This window comes from Sceloporus undulatus, chromosome 7 (genome assembly GCF_019175285.1).
Source record: "Sceloporus undulatus isolate JIND9_A2432 ecotype Alabama chromosome 7, SceUnd_v1.1, whole genome shotgun sequence".
Lineage (NCBI taxonomy): Eukaryota > Metazoa > Chordata > Lepidosauria > Squamata > Phrynosomatidae > Sceloporus > Sceloporus undulatus.
In genome coordinates, this window is record NC_056528.1 from 27,513,949 (window position 1) to 27,533,131 (window position 19,183).

General features: G+C 45.5%; 1 protein-coding gene and 1 long non-coding RNA gene across 2 annotated transcripts in view; one reads left to right on the plus strand and one right to left on the minus strand.

Moving 5' to 3' along the window:
• The window catches only part of ATP5F1D (ATP synthase F1 subunit delta), a 6,868-nt gene extending 359 nt beyond the window's left edge, over positions 1-6,509 (plus strand). Inside the window, exons 2-5 of the mRNA XM_042479291.1 lie at positions 727-880; positions 2,066-2,154; positions 2,839-2,966; positions 6,367-6,509. Coding sequence (XP_042335225.1) covers positions 727-880; positions 2,066-2,154; positions 2,839-2,961 — 366 coding nt within the window. The 3' untranslated portion in view covers positions 2,962-2,966; positions 6,367-6,509. The remainder of the gene's footprint in view (positions 1-726; positions 881-2,065; positions 2,155-2,838; positions 2,967-6,366) is intronic.
• On the minus strand, positions 1,888-6,429 carry LOC121936750. The gene is made up of 2 exons (XR_006105025.1): positions 6,309-6,429; positions 1,888-3,072 (listed from the first exon to the last, which is right to left on the minus strand). It is a non-coding gene; the product is annotated as an uncharacterized LOC121936750 (long non-coding RNA).
• Positions 6,510-19,183: the final 12,674 nt, after the last annotated feature.

Below are 19,183 nucleotides of genomic sequence, written 5' to 3' on the forward strand. Positions count from 1 at the left end.
TGCCTGTTTGCCTACAAAGGCCTAGCAGAGCATCCTCTCTAGGAATAATCTCTAGGTCTTTCAGGGCAACGTTTAGTTAAAGTTGACCATAGAGTTGCGCTGGAGGACCTAGATCTTCCTAGAGAGGACATATTCATCAGATCCGCGAGAACGGAGGGGCGGCTGAACAGTGGACAGGTCTTTGATGCTGCTTTGAATTTGGGCAGCATTTTCAGCTGCTGAATCCCTTCCGGAAGGTCGCTCCAGAGTCTTGGGGCAGATGGACGGAGGAAACGTCACCTGGATGACATTTGCCACCTTGCCCTAAGGATACTCTCTCGCCATCGCTAGCTCCACAGGAATCGTTCGATTACAGAAGGCAGCAGTGGTCAACCTCTCCTGGATGCCTTTTGCCCCGAAAACACCATGATGATGAGGCTGTTCGAAATGAAGCAAGAGACAGTTTAGTCAGAGAGCTCTGGTGCCACGACAAACTACAATTCCTAGCATCTTACAGCATTGAGCCGAGGCAGTTAAAGTGGAGTCAGACTGGATAGTTTCCGCAGTGCAGCTGCAGCCTGAGCCAAAAGCTCAGCTATGAACTTCCTTCTCTCAGCCTCAAAGATTTGCATTCTGATCCAGACTAACCCAGCTATATATCTTTGAGGTTGATTACAGTGTTGTAGAGCTCCCACGTTTTTATTGTTGCTTTGTCTTGATACCAATCTCCTCTCTTTCTTTCCTCAGGTTTACTACAACGCAGCCCACGTGAAGCAAGTGGATGTCCCCACCCTGAGTGGCTCCTTCGGCATCTTGGCTGCCCATGTCCCAACCCTGCAGGTCCTGAAGCCCGGCGTAGTGACCGTCTTTGCCGAGGACGGGTCCTCTTCAAAGTACTTTGGTGAGCCTTGGATCCTGGGGGTAGTGGAATCACAGGATCTTAAGAGTTGGAAGGGGCTACAAGGGGCACCCAATCCAATCCCCTGCCATGCAGGAACACACAACTACAGCACTCCTGAAAGATGACCATCCAACTTGTTTTGAAAGGCATCCAAAGAAAGAAAGGTCACTGCCCTCCAAGGCAGGCTGAGTAACTCCGACAGTCAAGAAATGCTTCCTAATGTTTAAATGGAATCTCTTTTCTAGAAATTTGAGCCCATTGGTTCATGTTTTAGTCTCTGAAACAGCAGGACATGAGCTTACTCCTTCCTCTACATGGCATCTCTTCTGTTATGTCACCTCTCCTATTCTCCAAGCTAAACTAGCAACAGATAGTGTCATGGGAGAAGCTGGGGTGGCCGTCTAGAGATGTCCAGAGCAGGAAGTGAGCTCTCAGGATATCCAGATTTGACCTCTGGGCTTGGAAACTGACAGTTACTTCAGTATGCAATGAATAGTGGTTGGCTTGTCATCTTTCAGGATTGTTTCAGTTTTGTCTTCCTGCATGGCAGGGGAGAACATGGCCTGTGGGGGTCCCTTCCATCTCTAAGGTTCTATGTATTCCATTTGTAGCCCATGTTTCCGCACCTCAGGCCAACATGGTATGCGTAGATTTCCTCTTCTCCATCTCCTCCTCCACAGCCACCATGTAATGTAGAGTCAGGCTGGACAAGAGTGTAATTGCCCCAAGGTCTTCCCAGGTCTGAATCTAGCACTCTAACCAATATGCCGCACTGAGACTGAAAGAAGAAACCATCTACCGTACTCTATAATACGATCTTCGTGATGCCATGTGACAAGTAGTTTCTTCCAGGCATTTTATTTTTGCATCTGGTTTTGCTTTAGTTTTTTAAAAAATGGCTGTATCCATCCCATGTCTGGCTACTGGTTTTTATTTATTTTATAACACTTAATTTTTATAAAGGGAGAGGTGGAAAAGATAAATAAAAGTTATTACTATTATTGTTGTTGTTGTTGTGCTTCTAAATAGTTTTAATGCTATTTGCACACAACTGTAGAGCTTTGGTTATCAGTCAGCATAAAAGTGTAATAATAAATATTTAAGTCAACAAATAAATGATGGGATTTTCAGTGGTTCATTACTGACTTATTTTTCCCCTCTTGCTTTGCAATCTTCTTTCTGTAGTCAGTAGCGGTTCCATCACAGTAAATGCAGACTCTTCAGTCCAGCTACTAGCTGAGGAAGTGGCACTGTTGGATCAGCTTGATGTCACGGTTAGTAACTGTTTCTCCCCTTCTTCTCCACACCCCTGTTTTTGTTTAGTTCTTAGTTGCTGTCAGGTCAGCTTCAACTTATAGCAACCCTATGAATGAAAGTTCTCCCATTCTCCTTATCCTCAGCAGCAGCCCTGCTAAGATCTTGGAAACTCAGAGCAGCCGTGACTTCCTTGAGGAAGCCTGTCTCCCTGTAATGTTTTCACATTCCATGTGTCCATTATATACCTTGTGCAGCTTCAGACTTTCCTTTCGCCTCTGAGCAAGTCAACAGCTGAACATGCTTTCCGTTTGAGTCCAGTTGCATCGTTAGCCACAGCACTACTTGTAGTTGTCCCCTGCTTGCGTAGCTCATTGCTTTGGCACATTCGATCTGGGTCCTCAGCAAAAGCCTGTCTGATGTGGAAGACCGTACCAGATGCACTGCTGCCATCAGCATAGCCTCTTGCCTTGCAGGAACTCAAAATCCCACCACAGTGGAAAGTCCTGGTGGTTTATCCCCTTTATAAACCCCTCATATACTTTTCCCCAAAAAATCTACAATTGCTTAGTATGACTTTTATCAGGAGCAAGTTTCCCTCTCTGGTTTTCTGCTCCAAATGGGGGACTCGAGAGGTGGCACTTTAGGTTTCCCTTTGTGCAGAGCTTCAATTGCTGACCCAGTTACCCTCTTCTTGCTTGCAGGTGGCCAAGTCCAACCTGGAAAAGGCCTTGTCGGAGTTAGCCTCAGCCTCCGATGAAGCAGCGAAGGCAGAAGCCCAGATCCGTGTGGAAGCCAGTGAAGCAATCGTGAAAGCTCTGGAATGAGGATGGTAAGCAAGCACCTTCTGATGTGTTTCTTGTTAGCCTAACCAGAGTCTCCTTTCTCTTTCTCAATCCTGTCTTAGTGGCTCGGTTTCCAGTGGCAATGCAGGTTGGCTAGGAAAGAGCAACATCTTTCAGCCAAATTTTTATCCATAGTTAACATGCATGTGTGAAACAAAACAACCAGGTCTGGTCACTCTTCCTAAACAGTAGACCTTCTGTATTGGCAGGATGGCAATCTGCTGATTTGACCACCTGTGGATTGCCGTGGCCCATATTATTTAATGTTGACATAATGCGCCCACACACACATCACCTCTACTGAATACTATGGGGCACAATCATCTGCAAGGGACCCAGGAACTAAAGCCCTGTGGATGGGAAGGGTCCACTGTATCCCAGTTGTGTGTGTGTGTTGATGCTGCCTTTTCCTGCAGTACATTGTGTTTGCTTCTGGATACACACATAGTGGGCTGCATCCTGAATGAGGCGTGAGTAACGCTTGGGGGGTATTTTTTAATTTTATATATGCTGTCCTTCTCCTAGAGCAGGACCCAAGACAGATCACAGAAGAATCAGTTAAAACCCATCAATACAGTTTTTAAAACAGTTAAAATCATCACATTTAAAACAGTATGAAATTTAATTTGACAGAATGCAGAGGTTAAAAAACAAACCAAGCACACACTCCAATAAGAAGGCTCTGTGAGAGTGGTTACATATTGAAAGCCTGTTTGGACAAAAAGGTCTTTGCCCGCAGGCCAAAGGAGAGCAAGGACTGGGCCAGCCTATTCTCCTGTGGAAGGGAGCTACCACTGAAAAGGCCATGTCTCTTGGCTTCACCACAACTTGTGGATCATAAGACCCTGGCAGGTTTGTACAGGACAGCACTGTTAAAAAACTGAATTAGTTGAAAAGCAGAAGCCATGTAGGGAACATGAGGAAATTATGGTGGCTTGCTCACACTGTTCGCAGAGTCTCTCAGTTAGTTTGGTGCCTTATTCCCCTTTTCAGCTTGCTTTGCAAGCAGCACCTATGGTCAGTCCCAAGCAAGCCACCATGGGTAAGAAAAACTGACAAGAAAGGACTCTGCATTGGATTAATGGACCTTGTCCTAATTTGCAAGCGTTGAAAGAGTGGGTCATTAAATAATGGGGCATTGAAAGGTGGGGGTTTCCTGCATAGGGAGACAGGGTCTTTCAGATCATCTGGACCTGAGCTATACAGGGCTTTATAGGTCATGATGACAAGCACTTTCACTTGTGCCTGGAAACAAACCAGTAAAGTGCAGCCCTGAGCCATGCTTTGCAGATTGATTCAGTCAGAACCATCAATACTAGATGGAAAAGAGTTAAGGTTAGGGTTAGGTTTCTGGCCATCTGTCAGGTATATTTTGATTGAGAGTTCCTGCATGGCAGGGGGTTAGATTGGATGGCCCTTGTGGTCTCTTCCAACTCTAGGATTCTGTGACATAACAAAAGATAAACTTTCTGCCCTTTGCAAAGATAATTTTCTGAACTGTCACTCTGTATTTCCTAACATTAAAATAACATTTGGTGGGTTTTAATCCAAGCCAGCAGAGAGATCTAAAACTTGTCTTTGGATGCCAGGGCTCTGGGCTCAGATGGGAGCCTTGCTCTTGAGCATATGCCAAGTGTATTTACCATTATATTGACGTACCCTTGTGCCTACATCCAGAGCACTATAACCCTGGTTAAGGTAGGCCACAGAGTATCAGCCAGAGCTTGGAAAAGTTACCTTTCTGAACCATGTGGAGGGGATGGAGGATGTCTCAGAGATGAAGTCCCTAAATAGTAGCATTTCCCAGTTCTGGCGTTGACTGTGAGGAAGGATTGAGCTGACTCTCCTCTCTGTCAGATATCTGCCACTAGATGGCACAGCAAGGCAGATCAAGGGAGGAAAGCGCCAGCTCTGCAGTGAAGTCATAAGCCATACATTTTCTCTGCTTCTTAACCCCGTGCGCATTTGTGGTAGTTTAATTCCCACAGCGACTTTTGGGCAGCAAATTAAGGCAGTAAGAGCCTTGAAGGCCGATCAGACCAAAGCATTGTTCTCTTTTAAGAGTGGCCACTCAGCTGCTTTGGCTGGAACCACCAAGGACAACCTGAACACAAAAGCACCTTCCTGTTTGCATCCTCCAGTTACTGGAACCGAGAGACATAATGCCTCTGATACAGGAAAAAGCATATCCAGCTTGACTGGGTGCCGCTATCATCTTCTAAAAGCCGAAAGCCGTCCCAGTTGGCAGGCCTTCATGGCTCTTGAAGTAGCAGATTTCTAGTTTTATCTGTGTGCTCCTCTTCTCTGCTTCTGATCAAACTGTGCCCGTTCTATTTTTCGGCCCCCAGGCTGAGAAGGTGGGAGTGAATTCAGCAAAAGATTGTGGGAGGAGGTTGCCTTGGAAAAGATCATTCTACCCCCAGCTCTTTCTGCCCAAGAGGATCCAAAGAATTTACTTTTGGGCTGCCAACTCCCAGAACCTCCAGCCAACATGGCCAATAATAACTGAATAGAATAGAACTATCCAGGCTCTGTTCCTGGGATCCTAGTGGATTCTGGGCCTTCCACAAACAAAGCACCAGCTCTTGCTCCTTCCTCTAAAATAGGGATGCGAAATTATAACTCAAGATCCACATGCACCACCTAAAATGCACTTCTGTGGCCCTAAATTCCTCAAAGTAACAACCCACTTCCATTTCTTTTTTTAAAAAAAAACCCAAATGAGGGTGTTTTTAACAAGGAAGAAAGCCTGATAAATGAGTGAAACCATGAAAATGCTCCTATCCCACCCACACAAATGCTGCTTGAACCTCTTATAACCCTCCCCAAAGACCTCTGTTTTCCTCTGCAGCCCTTTTCAAAATGGCGACAAGAAGTGTCACGGTGTTACTTCTGATTGCCATTTTAAGAAGGAGTAGAGCGAAAAGGGGGTCTTTGGGCTTGCTTTGGAGTTGAGCGTAGCTCTTGAGGGATCTGAAGATGTGATTAATGCCTGGCTTCTGTGCACCCTTACTCTAAAATATATTAAGTTTCTAGATTTCTTGATTCTGAATGAAGAATTGATTTTAAACATGTGTTTAGGAAGCTGTCCAGCTCTGAGTTCGACTCATGGGTTGTTGAACTCAGTATTATTTACCCTGCGTGGCAGCTACTTTCCATGCTGCAGAATGAGACTGCCCCCAGCACTCAGGCACATGCGACTCCCTGGGTGGCTTGTTGCTCCTGCTGGCCAAACCCCACAGTTTTCAAGCCAGGAAGCAGGTAGCCAAACCGCTGCCGACATGCAGCACCTGGGCTTTCTGAAAACTGTTTGTGAGACTGTCACATACCTCTTCTTGGGCAGCTGTATTAGCTTCTCATCTTCCTCTTCTCCTCTGTGTATTCCAGGAAATCCCACCCTTGGCTGTGAGGAAATGGCTGTCTCTGCTGCGGACTTCCTCTTCCTCCTCACCTCTCTTTGTCTGGTTTGTACAGTTTGTGTGGGTAAAGTCCAACAATTAATAGTTCCTAATTAAAGAATGAAAAAGAAACAGTGAGCTGTTTTATTTATTCAGTAGCTTTTGCAGTCTGCGTGATGCGACAGAGAGACCAGGAAGCACATATTTTTAAAACATAAAGCTTGATGATCCTTTTGGGGTGCCAGTGGCCATGTAAGGAAACAGGTTGTTGTGTGCCTTCTAGTGGTTTCTGACTTATGGCAACCCCAAGGTGAAATCTGTCATGGGCTTTCCTTGGAAAGATTTGTTCAGAGAGGGTTTGTCTTTGCCTTCCTCTGAGGCTGAGAGAGCATGACTTGCCCAAAGCCCAGGCAGTGAGTTTCCATGGATGAGCAAGGATTCAGACCCTGATCTCCAGAGTCATACTCCAGTGCCCAAAGTACAACACTACGCTGGTTCTCCAGCGCAGAAGATGCATCAAGTTCCCTATGCTCCAGAGGGTAGGACTGAGATCTGCAAATAGAAATTTGCAGAGAAGCAGATTTAGGCTGAACATTAGAAGAAATTTCCCAGCAGTATGAGCTGTTGAGATTGGAACAAGGCTCCCTTGGGCACCCATCTATTAAAAGCCAGAGAAAGACGAAGAAGGAAATCGGTCTTCACTTTCTTGGAAGGGAGTTCTGGAGTTTTTCATAGGCCCTGAGTGCTGTGGATGATGAGATCTATATAGTTCAGCCGGTCTGAAGGGAGCTGTCTTTATGGCCACGGGAGATGCAGAGCAAAGGGATAGACAGAGATCGCTTCAAAGATAGAAACCTTTGACGACAAAACACACCCAGAAACAGTACTTATTACTTTTAATAGTTACTTTTAAAAAGTAACTCATTCCCATTCATTGTGGTTTTTCAAAAAGGCAGGTATATTTCAGTTCATGAAATTCATGTGTTCCTGGGATTGGCTTCTTTAACAGAAACTTGATACCAGAAACAGAAATACCATTGAAAGGATATGGATAGGTCCCCACACCACAAAAAAAGAAGAAGAATTCAACATCTTTCAGCAAAAGTTATCTCAAACTAACAATATGTGCATATGAGTAGACAAAAACATTTTGAACTTACTGGAGACCACTTGAAGGCTTCTTCCAAAGTGCATCTGTGGATGACCTTTGCTTTCAGCAACCTCCATTTTTTAAATGATTTCTGTTTTAGTTCTAAACATATAGATGTATGTTTTCTTTTATCTGGAGAGGCAGACTGGTCTCCCTTTTTCTTTCTCTCCTTGGAGTGTAGTAGAGCTCCTTTGGATGTTTTTAAACAGTCTGGATGGCCTTCTGTCAGGGCTGCTTTGATTGTGTATTTCTGCAGAGAGTTGGACGGGATGGCCCTTGAGGTCTCTTCCAATTCTGTGATTCTATTTTCCATTCACACATGTTCAGAAGGGGATTCTGAAAGGCAGATGCTTTTTATTTTGCCTGCTGTAAGCAAATGCAAACAGCTCCATGACATACACAGCTACAGTAGGATTGGCTAGAGCAAAAATCCCATTATTTTTCAGCTCAAGCTTTATTGCATTGATGAACTATGGTAGCAATTCCAAATGGAAGGCAGGACAAGATATTTCAATGAAGCAGATCTAATGATCTTACGTTACAAGAGGGAAGATTTGGATTGAGCATTAGAAGGAATTTCTTGTCAGCAAGAGTGGTTCAAGCAGTGGAACCAGTGAGCCAGAGAGGTCTCTTTCTCTAGATGTCTTCAAGTAGAAGCTGGACAGCTACCTGCTGGGGATACTTTAACTGAAGTTCTTCCATTGAAAGAGTGGTTGATATTGATAAAAAGCTTCCAGCTATACAGAGGACTAGGACGAAAGTGGGACCTGAACAGGTATAAATTGGTGTAAAAAAAGTTTCTTTGTCAGAGGCTTTGTTAACGGAGGTATGCCTGTAATTTGTTAGATTGCTCCTCAGTGGCTGGGGAACTTGGAAAATCCTATTGGCATGCTGCTAAAAGTGACTTTGAAAAACAATTGGAAACCTTTATTCCCCACACCCGGTGAAGTAGATTTTTTGGCACTCATTGAGTAGCTTTTGAGGTGTAGCTTCATTATACCCACCGAACAGAAAAGAGTAATTCATGACAGCTGCCTGTGTTATTTTTTGTTTCCAAGTTCTGTCCAATGCAGAACAGCTCAGCTTTGGAGCTTCTCAAATCTGACTCTGGGATGCTTAATTTCACTTCCATTTTTTAAAATCTGAAACGCCGCTTCTTGGTCAGCTTTTCCAAGTGGCTCTGAAAAATAATTTTAAACAATACAAAAATGCAGTGAAGCCAGTCTCATTGGAAAATCCACAATGATTTGTTTTTTTCCCGGGAAGAAGACACAATGGAGACGTCCCATCTGCCTTGCTGCCTAGAGAAGAGGGTGTTGTACTCTATTGAGCCTCTTAAGCTATCTCATGTGGGAAACTGGCAGGGCTTTTTCCCCTCCACAATATGCCAGGGGCTGTCACCACATTTGTACTCAATGACTAAAACCCTTCCTTTCCTGGAATATTACTGTAGACCAGCAACCGATGTCTCAGAGAGCAGCGCCAGTCCCCATTTTGAGTCACCCTGGTCACACACAAGAGGCCTAGGATTTGGGGATATGGGGGTGGGAGCGATGAGTTTATTGCTGGAAGCTGACTTCCAAAGAATTATTTCTCTACACTTCCCAGAGGAAAGTGACACCGGTGTTACAAATCCACCGCACACCCATTGCTGACGCGCAGAGGTGTAGTCGTGCTATCAAAGGAGCCAGACGTCAGTTGCTATTTATAGGATTCTTGACATTGCAAATGCATCTGCTAGGGTCATCGCATCTTTCAGGTGGAGGCTGAACATGTGAACAGAATTAAGGACATAAAGGGCTGGTGGAAGAGAGACCAAAGGCCTCTCAAGTCTATGGGTTCTGTTCCATAATGGCTTGCCACAGGACTCATTGGGAAGGCTACCAGCAGGACACCTGCTCAGGCCTTCCAGCACATGTGGGTTTAGAAAGTTAACTCCTTGCTTCAAAAGCTCCCTGCCTGTGGAAAGTTCACCTATCAAAGAGACCTTCTGGTCTATTGTTTTTCCCTGGACAAAGAAAAGGAAACTAGCTTAGACAAAGCTAGACTTTTCCTCCTGCCCAGCCATATCTTGTCTGCTCAGGTTGGTAGTAGTAGCTCACCAGAATCTCAAGTCTTTCCTTTCACTGACTTCCTTGCCCCTTTTTTACAACAGGGGATGCCAGTGATTCAGCCTGGGGTGTTAGACTAGCAAAGGAGGCACTTTTCTCTTTTGCTGGGACCCTTCCCTTCCATTTCCTGATCCTGAAAATCAGTAGGAAGCAGTACACCTGATGTTATATGTCTTTTATTTTTGCTATATTTTGGTGCTGGCCGTGTGCCGTCATATATTCACTCATTCAGTAGGAAGCTGCTTGATCCATCTTACCTAAGATTGGCAGCTAGGGCAGAAAAGGGTCTTTCCCCCCTGATCTTGTTCCTTTTTCTGTTCAAGATGCCAAGAGCTGGGCTTCTTCCTGCTGAGAAAAGCACTTGTCTACAATCCCTCACTCAAGTATTCTTATACTTTTATTCATTTATATCCTGCTTTTCTCCCATAAATGGGGCTCAAGGTAGCTAACGACATTTTAAAATGGTAACAGATTAAAAACTATACTAAAGCATCATTAAAAGTTAAAAACTACTGAAAAGGCCCTCTCCCTTGTTTCCACAAAACAAGCCGGAGAAGGTGATGGGGCAGAGACAAGGGCCTCTCCTGATCTTAGAGCAATAATGACTTTTATAAAGGGAGATTTGATGATGTTGTGTGCCTTCAAGTCATTTCTGACACAATGAAATGTTTCCTTGGCAAGATTTGTTTTCTTGGCAAGATATGTTTTGAGAGGGTTTGATATGGTCCTTCAAATAGCCTGGACCCAACTTACTCAGTTAACTGTATTTAGTTAAGATTACAGTCCTCATGGTCCTCATGGGCTTTTTGAAATAAGAAACACGCAGACTTCAGGGCAGAGTATTGGACCTTTTGGCCCATTTTGGCTTGGATCAGTATTGATTCCTCCGAGTGGCTGAGTTTCTCTGCTCTTTCTCATCTGGAGAATCTCCTGCAAAGGCCTGGAACAGCATGCTCAGAATAATGTGTGTCTTCTACCATTACGACGTCGTCCCACCCCTGCACAACTTCATCCACAAAGAAAACCTCCTCTGAACATTTCCTTGGAAGACCTTTTGTCCCCTCCTCAGTGGTCCAAGTTCTATTAGTTTGTAGTCTTAACAAAGATGTCAAATTAATGGTTGTTTCGAAGCCATTGGGCTTGGGTTGGCATTGGCACATTAGAAAGGAAAAAACTTCTCTTGCTTCTTCTGCCCTTTCCTCCTCTTCCAAATTTGGCCACTTGCTTTCTGTCCTTTCCAGGGTCCTCCTCCAAATCTGTCCTCCCTCCAGTGCCACTTGTTCAGCCGTGACGCCAACGGGTCAGATCCACGTCAGCCCGGGTGTGCGATGTGGTTATATTTGGCCATGCCACCCAGGATGTTATCTTAGCTGTCTCCTCCGTGCCACTCCTCTATCTCTCCGACTCCTTCGCTCTCTCTTTTTCTTTTTTGCAATGAATCAAAAATAGACTCTCCGGTGCCTAAAAAAAACACAACACCCTTCCTTGCTTTGAGTTTATTAAAAGCCTCAAAATGCTTATTGGAAGCCCGGTCTCTTGTCTCTTCCTCCTCCTTTTCCCACTGCAGTCTCTTCCTCTCCTCTTCCGGAAAGGTCAGATGTTCCAGCATGCAGCCAAAAAAGAAAAGGAAAAAAAGAAGTTGAGAAGCAGCTAATTAAAACATCTCAGGAATAACAACAGACCATCCTTTGATAACTAGGCTCCCAACTCCTTTGGGCTTCTCTTTCCAACACCCAGCAGCATCCTTGTATTTTTCCACATGCCTTCCCTTCTGTTAAGGAGCCAGCATGGCGTAGCGGTTTAAGCGTTAGACTAGGAGACCAGGGTTCGAATCCTGGCTCAACCAAGAAACTTACTGGGTGACCTTGGGCAAGTCACATGCTCTCAGGCTCAGATGATGGTAATGGCAAACCTCTGAACAAATCTTGGCAAGAAAACCATGTATTAGGTTCGCTTTAGGTTGCCATAAGTCAGAAATGACTTGAAGGCACACGACAACCACAGCAGCATTCTCCAGACGTTTTGAACCCATCATCCCTTTCTCTGCAGTAGGAGAATGCTGAAGTCCTGCATTCTACTGTATGAAGAACCGGCTGCCCCACTTGCAATAATGTAGAACAGGCTTGCCACCTATCATATCATTACTGTAGGGTTGAAAGGGTCCCCAAGGGTCATCTAGTGTAACCCCCTGTCCTGCTGGAATGTACAGTAAAGCCTTCCCAAGAGATTATCAAATCATAGAGATGGAAGGGGCCTCATGGGCCATGGAGACCAACCGCCTGCTTAATGCAGGTTCTCCAGCTAAAGCATCCCCAGCAGGTAACTGTCCAGCCTCTTTCTGAAGATATGTGTAGTCCTGTCAGTCTTCACTTCACCAAGCTGAATCGGCCCAATTTCCTCAACATTTCTTCATAGATTTTGTTCTGTATACCTTTTATCATCTTGATTGCCTTTAAATGAGATGCCCAGAACTGGACACAGAACTCCAGTTGAAGCCTGATCAGTGCAGAATATAGTAGGACTATTACTTCCCTCAACTTGGAAACTACTACATGCTAAGGTAACATTTGCCTTCTTTGCTGCAGCATCACACTGCTGGCTCATGTTCAACCTATGATCAACAATTATCCCAAAGTCCTCTTCATGTGTAATACATGTAGATGCCCATTCAGTCTGCAAAGAAAGAGACTCCACCACACTCCAAGGCAGTCTTCTTTTTAACTGCCATTCAGTCAGTTTAAGTGTATGATGACCTCCAAGTCAGTCTGTTATCAGCAACCTTGCTCAGATTAGATGGTCCTTGGAATCCCTCCCAACCCTTTGATTCTAGGCAGAGCTGCCTAATACCGCCTCATCCTACTCTGGGGCTGCTTTGTTTCCAGGAAGGAGGTTTCTCCCCTCCCTTTTTGCTGATCGAAGGATGGCTTTTCTCCGGTTAATGAGGTATGAAGTGTGGAATGTGGGCGGCTTGCGCTGCCTCCGGATGGCCAGGCCGGGTGTTCCTTATCCTCCCCAGACCCCTTCAGCCGCCCTCTCCGCCTTCTCCTTATAAGGTTTGATCGGCCAGTGTGCGTTCCCTGGCCCTCCTCTGATGGGGCCAAGCACAAAAATAAAAAATAGACAACCCAAAGAGAAAAACACATGGGCCTGTCATTGGTTGGATACCCTGAGCCATGTTCCTCATTTGCCCTCATTCGTGTTCATGCAGGATTGTGGCCCACCACAGGCCACAATGGAAAGTGGTCAGTGGGCCAGAATGTTCCTGGTCTTCCTGGCCTGCAGCCATGCAAAGCAACAGAGCAAAGAATGGCCAGTGAGAATGTCCAAATCTGCTGTTTTCATAGAATCCTAAGAGTCTGAAGGGACCACAAAGGCCATCTAACCCAACCCATGGCCATGCAGGAACACAAAACTGAAGCACATCTGAAAGATGCCCATTCAACATCCTTTTAAAGGATTCTCCAGGGAAAGAAAGTCCATCACCCTCCAAGGCAATCTGTCCCACTGTCAAGACAGTTGTTGTCGTGTGCCTTCAAGTAATTTCCAACTTATGGCTTCTTCAGGTTTCTTCTGAGGGGGAGAAACTTGCCGTCCTCTGAGCCTGAGAGAGAGTGACTTGTCCAATGTCACCTAGTGGGTTTACATGGACGAGCCCTGGATTCAAACCCTGGCCTCCAGGGTCCTAGTCCAACAGTCAGCCACTATACCATGCTGGCTTACAGTAAATAAATTCTTCCTAATGTTAGTTGAAAACTCTTATTTTGTAACTGGAATCAATTGGTTTGTCTCCTAGTCTCTGTAGCAGCAGGAAACAAGCTTGCTGCATTTTTTCCATGACATCCCTTCAGATATTTAAAGATGGCTTTATGTCAACTCACTGTCTTCTCTTCTCCAAACTGAATCTCTCCAGCTCCATAAGTCATTCCTCATAAGGCTTGGCTTCCAGACCTTTGTAGCAAATGTTTAGGAAGGAATCTCTTAAGTGTTAGAAAAGGAGGGTCCAGACACACATATGTATGGTGAAAGAAATCCATTCTGATCTCTGGCCAGATGTAACGTGACTCACAAGAGATAAAGAACTCTTGTTATACTCAGAGGCACAGTTTGTAAATCAAGTGAAGACTTTGTTCCATTTGGTAAAGGAATGTTATTCTGGACATGTTAAGGTGCCTTGGTTGGCAACAGGAGAAAGGAATGCACAGAGACACTTTCATGCTTGGGTCCTTTGAGAGGCAGGAAATTGTGAACAGAACTCTGCAGATGTTCAGAGGTACTATGTTCCTAACTGTTTCTGGAGAGTTGAGATCCTTTTTCTTCCACTTGGGCAAGTAAAAAGTCACCTGTATTCCCAGTCGCTGTGGTTCAGTCCTTTGAATAAGGGAATATGCAGTACAAGACATGGTCCTTGCACATGATGCAGAAATATGTTTGTGTGCCCAGTGCTGACTAAACTGCACTCTGTGCATGCATGAGCGAGAGGAACAGAGGCTTTTTGGACTCGGACCAATTTCCCAAGCGCTGTTTTTATGTTTCTGTTGTGTACTTCCAACCTGTAAATTCATCATAGGGTTTTCTCAGCAAGATTTGTTCAGTGGAGGTTTGCCATTTCCTTCCATTGAGGCTGAGAGTGCAACTTTCCCAATGATTCGAACCCTGCTCTCCTGGTCCCAACTCCAACCCCCTACACCACACTGGCTCCCCCCAAGTTCTGGATGTACATGTAGACATGTGAAATGAAATGGGTGATGTGCTTGCATGTCGCAGCCGAGTAGAACATAGTCGTCATGTTTCATGAACTCAAAATCACAACACCTCCCACTTCCCCGGAAACTCAGCTCAGTTACGTCGCTGGGATCATGATTAATCCGGACCCAGATTAACTCTTGTGACGGCAAAGACGCCTCCGTCTGCCTCGAGAGGTGACCACCTCCCAAGTGCCGCCCCATTTGCAGAACGCACGTGAAATGCCACCTGGCTGGAAAAATGCCCCTCTGGCAGCACATGGGAAGCATGCTCCTCACAGAGGTGCCCAAGGCATTGCCTTTCCAGGAGGGGGCGCTTTCACACAAAGGTTTTCACTTCTGTCTTGTTGTCTTCATCTGCATTATAACTCCTGGAACCATCTGAGCTCCCAAGGTTAGGTTTAATAAAGAAGGGATGAGCGGAGAAGCAAGCTGGACTGTGGTTTTCACAATGCAGCCTTGATCTTCCCCATCTATATAATGACAAAAATCATACTGGAACTTTCTCACTCTGGTGGTCTAGCCTTGAAGGGTGAGTTTTAGTCCAACACTCAAGCAGTAGTACATCATGCTGGCTCAGGGTTCTTTTGGAAAAATTCTTCCAGAGGGGGGTTGGCTTTGCCTTTCTTTGAGGCTGAGCGAATGTGACATGCCCAAAAGCCTTAGAACATGGAGCTGCATGTGGGCCACAGCTCTTTATTGTTATTGTGTGCCTACAAGTCGTTTCCAACTTATGGTGACCCTCTCATCAGGTTTTCTTGGCAAGGTTGGTTCAGAGGTTTGCCAGAGAAAGTGGGACTTGCATAGCTCTTTATCTCTCCAGATTCTCTTTTCTGACCTCAAAAGAAAATAAATTGCCTCTTCTGGGAACCTCCAGGAGCAAGTGGATCGGGCAGATCTTTGCCCCCTTTACCAGTGCCCAACGAAGGCATGCCGGCTGCTTCACCTTGAAAAATCTTCTGTAGGGCATTTCTTTCTCTGCTTCCTTCTCCAATTATTCCCAGCTGCGAGGTCACTTTAATGAGTAACCACTAATTGTTCCGATCATACAAACAAATGCCCTCCCTTCCCCCCCCCTGCTTTTCCCAGAGATGGAAAAAAATGCCTGCCACCCTGGCATCCTGTTGCCACACTTGGATGCAGATCAGGCAGATAACCTGTGTTCAATGGCCCTGGTTGCCTTTTCCCAGTGGCCAGGCCAGTACTCCACGCGCACAAACACACATCACCTCCGCTGCTTTGCTGGTCAAACAAAAAGGGAGAAGTCATTCTTTCCATGAAGGTGGGTGAGTGGATTATCTAGGGAAAGAGAGATCTTGTGACCAAGCGGCAGTCAACTACTGCGTCAGACCTCTGGGCAAAACTGTGCCCACTGGGTGGATTGGGCAACAGTTCCCAGATGGAGGGGGACAATAGGAGGTGCAGTCCTGCACCTCCCCAGGAGGGGCAAAAGGAAAGGAAGGGTGGTCAGTATTATTCCTTTTCCTACCAATAGCTTTCCCCTCCCTTTGTCTTTTTCTGCTCTGCTTCTGTGTCACTTATTTGTTGCCCCTGGTTTTCTGCTCTTTTTAATTTTTGCAAAAACTAGCCTGTAGATGGTGCTGGGGGGTTGAGCGGAAAATGGTGTGTATGTGTGTGCATATCCATGTATCCACCCCCAAAACCTGTGCAGCCAAAGTGGTAAGAAGCATAGAGTCCTAGAGTTGGAAGGGATCCCAAGGGTAATCCAGTCTAACCCTGTTCTGCAGAGCAGGAAAGCACAATCCAAGCACCCCCAATTGGCACCCTCAAACCATTGCCCTGGTGGAAGTTTGACACTGGATTTCCAGGTGAAGTCTGACTAAAGCTGAATAGAATGGCACTATGACTTCCTTATGTAGTAGTTAGAATACAGTTGGCCCTCCACGCTTGCGGCTTTGACTTTTGCGGATTTGATTATTTACGGTTTTGATTAATATGTTCTTTCTAGGAATCTCTAGGTCCTCCAGTGCAACTCTGCCAGAGGTTGACCATAGAGTTGTGCTGGAGAACCAAGATGTTCCTAGAGAAAACACTTCTCTAGGCATTTGTAGCATCCTCCAGCATGACTATGATCAACTTCTGGCCTATGTTGACCGCAGGTTGCACTGAAGGACTTGGAGATTCCCAGATTTCCACATTCATGAGGGTCCTTCACCCCAATCCCAGCAAATGTGGAGGGACCACTGTGTTTGGATTAGGAGGATAGACTCCCTTTCTTTCTTTCTTTCTCTCTCTCTCTCTCTCTCTCTCATTCTCTCTCCCCTTTCTTTCTCTTTCTCTGTCATCTTGCCCTATCTTGCAGGGCCATTATGAGGGGGAAAGATAATCAAAGGAGGAAAAGTAGGATAGAAATACTGATCATATACTTGGTATAAACTCTGGTTAGCCCTTGAATGGGAGACGCCAACAAATACCGGATGCTGTAGGTTGTATTTTGGGTGAAGGAACTAACAAAAGAAACTCTGAGCCTAAGAAAACTCCATGCATTTCATGGCGTGAAAAGGTGACTGAAGGTGCATACACACGTACACAAACTGATGACGCCTACCAGACATTACTGAACTGCATTTCCCATGATCCCTGTTTTATTTCAGAAGCAAATGTGCCCCTGTTCCAGCAACAATCCGCTTGGCACAGAAAAGGAGCGTAAATCCAGTGCCTAAAATTACAAGGGCTTCTCAAACGGGTGAAAGCCATGCTTTAAAAAGGTTACTGCTGCGCCGCAAAAGGAGTGAAGCAGTCGCTCCTGGAGTTATAATTTTAAAAATGTAACGTAATGATACCTTTGCTGTGTTATGGTGAGGAGGAAGTAATTACTACTTGTGGGTAAACAGTCACCTCCAAACTCATAGCAAATGGGAATCTTCCAGGCGTTGCCCATCACCCTCCAGGTCCCGGTCCAATGCTACTCCTGAAAACCAGTATGTCCGAATTGCATCGAGGAGACTAGATTCAAACCCGCAACTTGGCCCAAATCCCCTGGGCTAGCCACCATCTTTCAGACAGCCCTACCTTGCAGCGCTGTGGTGTAGATCCCACTTCATTCTGGAGCGAAGAAAGCAGATAGGAAGAAAATCCACTCCTTTGACATGTGGTGCCGGAGGAGAATCCTGCGAATACCAAAAAGACAATCAATGGGTGTTAGAGGAAATCAAGTCTGAACTTTCCTTAGAAGTGAAGATGACCAAACTGAGGCCGTTATACATTGGACAGATCATGAGAAGGCATGTCTCATTGGAAAAGATGATATTACTTGACAAAGTGGAAGCAGGAAAAGAGGGAGACCATGTTAGTGGATGGATGTAATCAAAGAAGCCATTTGCAGAGCTCTGGATGACCAGGAATCTTGGCAGTCTCTCATTCATAGGGATGCCAAAATTCACCTTGACAGCAAATAACAACACTTCCTAGTCTGGAAATTGAGGTGTGTGTGTGTTGTTAAAAAAAGGAAAGAAATGCAAATGATAATGTTCTGCCCCAGAGCAATTCGATTTCCCCAGTCTTTGTCAGCAGCTCACAAAATTGTGAACTCCACCTCTTTCCCATGCGATCCTTCCCGGTCCTTACAGAGGGATGCACATCATGCCTCGTAAAGCTGGTCTTTTCCATTTCTCAGATATCATATTTGCTCCCAAAGCACCCCGCTCCATGTGTGGTAAGATAGCATGATGCCCATCATCCTCCCCTTCCCTCGCCCCAGTGATGTAACTTTAGCATTTAAAAGGGTAAAAACAAAACAGACAATAATCCTGGTGAAAGTCAGTGGGTGGTTGGACTAGGACCCTGGAGACCCGATTTCAGATCCCATCCAGCCATGGAAATCCACTCTCTCAGCCTCAGAGGAAAGCAATTCTGAACAGCTCTGGCCAAGAAAACCCCATTGTCCTAAGTGGGAAAAGTTTTGAAGATGCACAACACCACCAACAACAACCTTTCTGTTTCTTCCAAGAAAACTTGGAATTTCTGCACAGGTGTGACAATAGGAGTGTCACAAAGTCAAGAGATATGGGGGATTGCAGTCATCTCCATACAGTGAAGGTGATGCTCTCTGGATGTGCCCAGAGGCACCCTCTCTACTCCGAAAGAGTCCATCATTCCCATTCAAGGGCTGGGAACCGATTCTGAGGCAATGTTGTGGTGCTGGCTTGATTGTGATGCACACAAGTGGCATTATTGTATAGGAAAGTAAGGCTGTGGGTGGCAGAGTAAATGAAGTTTAAATCCCTGCTCAGTCATTACACACTGTGGAATTATTGTGGCCAGATACTATCTCTCAACTTGACCTACCTCGCAGGGGTGCTATAAGGGTAAACTGTGGGGCAGAGGAAAAAGAGTGTGTGAGGGGCCTAAGGACAGCTCCTGGTATTAAATATTGTGCATATCCATGTATTCCACCCCCAGCCACAGTTGTGCTCTCAGCTTGCCATTCAAACACAAATGATAGTTTCCCATTTGAAAGTTAAAGAGAGAACTCTTAGCAAAAGCGGCTATTTCAAGACCAAGGTGAGGCGGTTGCAGAGCAGAGAGGAGGGTGAGCTGTGGCACTGCAACTGGCAGGAAAGGAGGATGCTAATGTTCATAATATAAACAGAAGGTGGATGCAGAGCAGAGTGGAAGGTGAGCTCTGGTACCGCAATTGCCAGGGGAAGAGAATGCTAATGTTCACCATATAAACACATACTGTAGATCGAGAAGATGGATGTGAGCCCTGGCACCACAATTGCTAGGGAAGGAGGAAGCTAGTATAGAGAGCTTTTCTAAAGAGCAGACTATAAATACAAT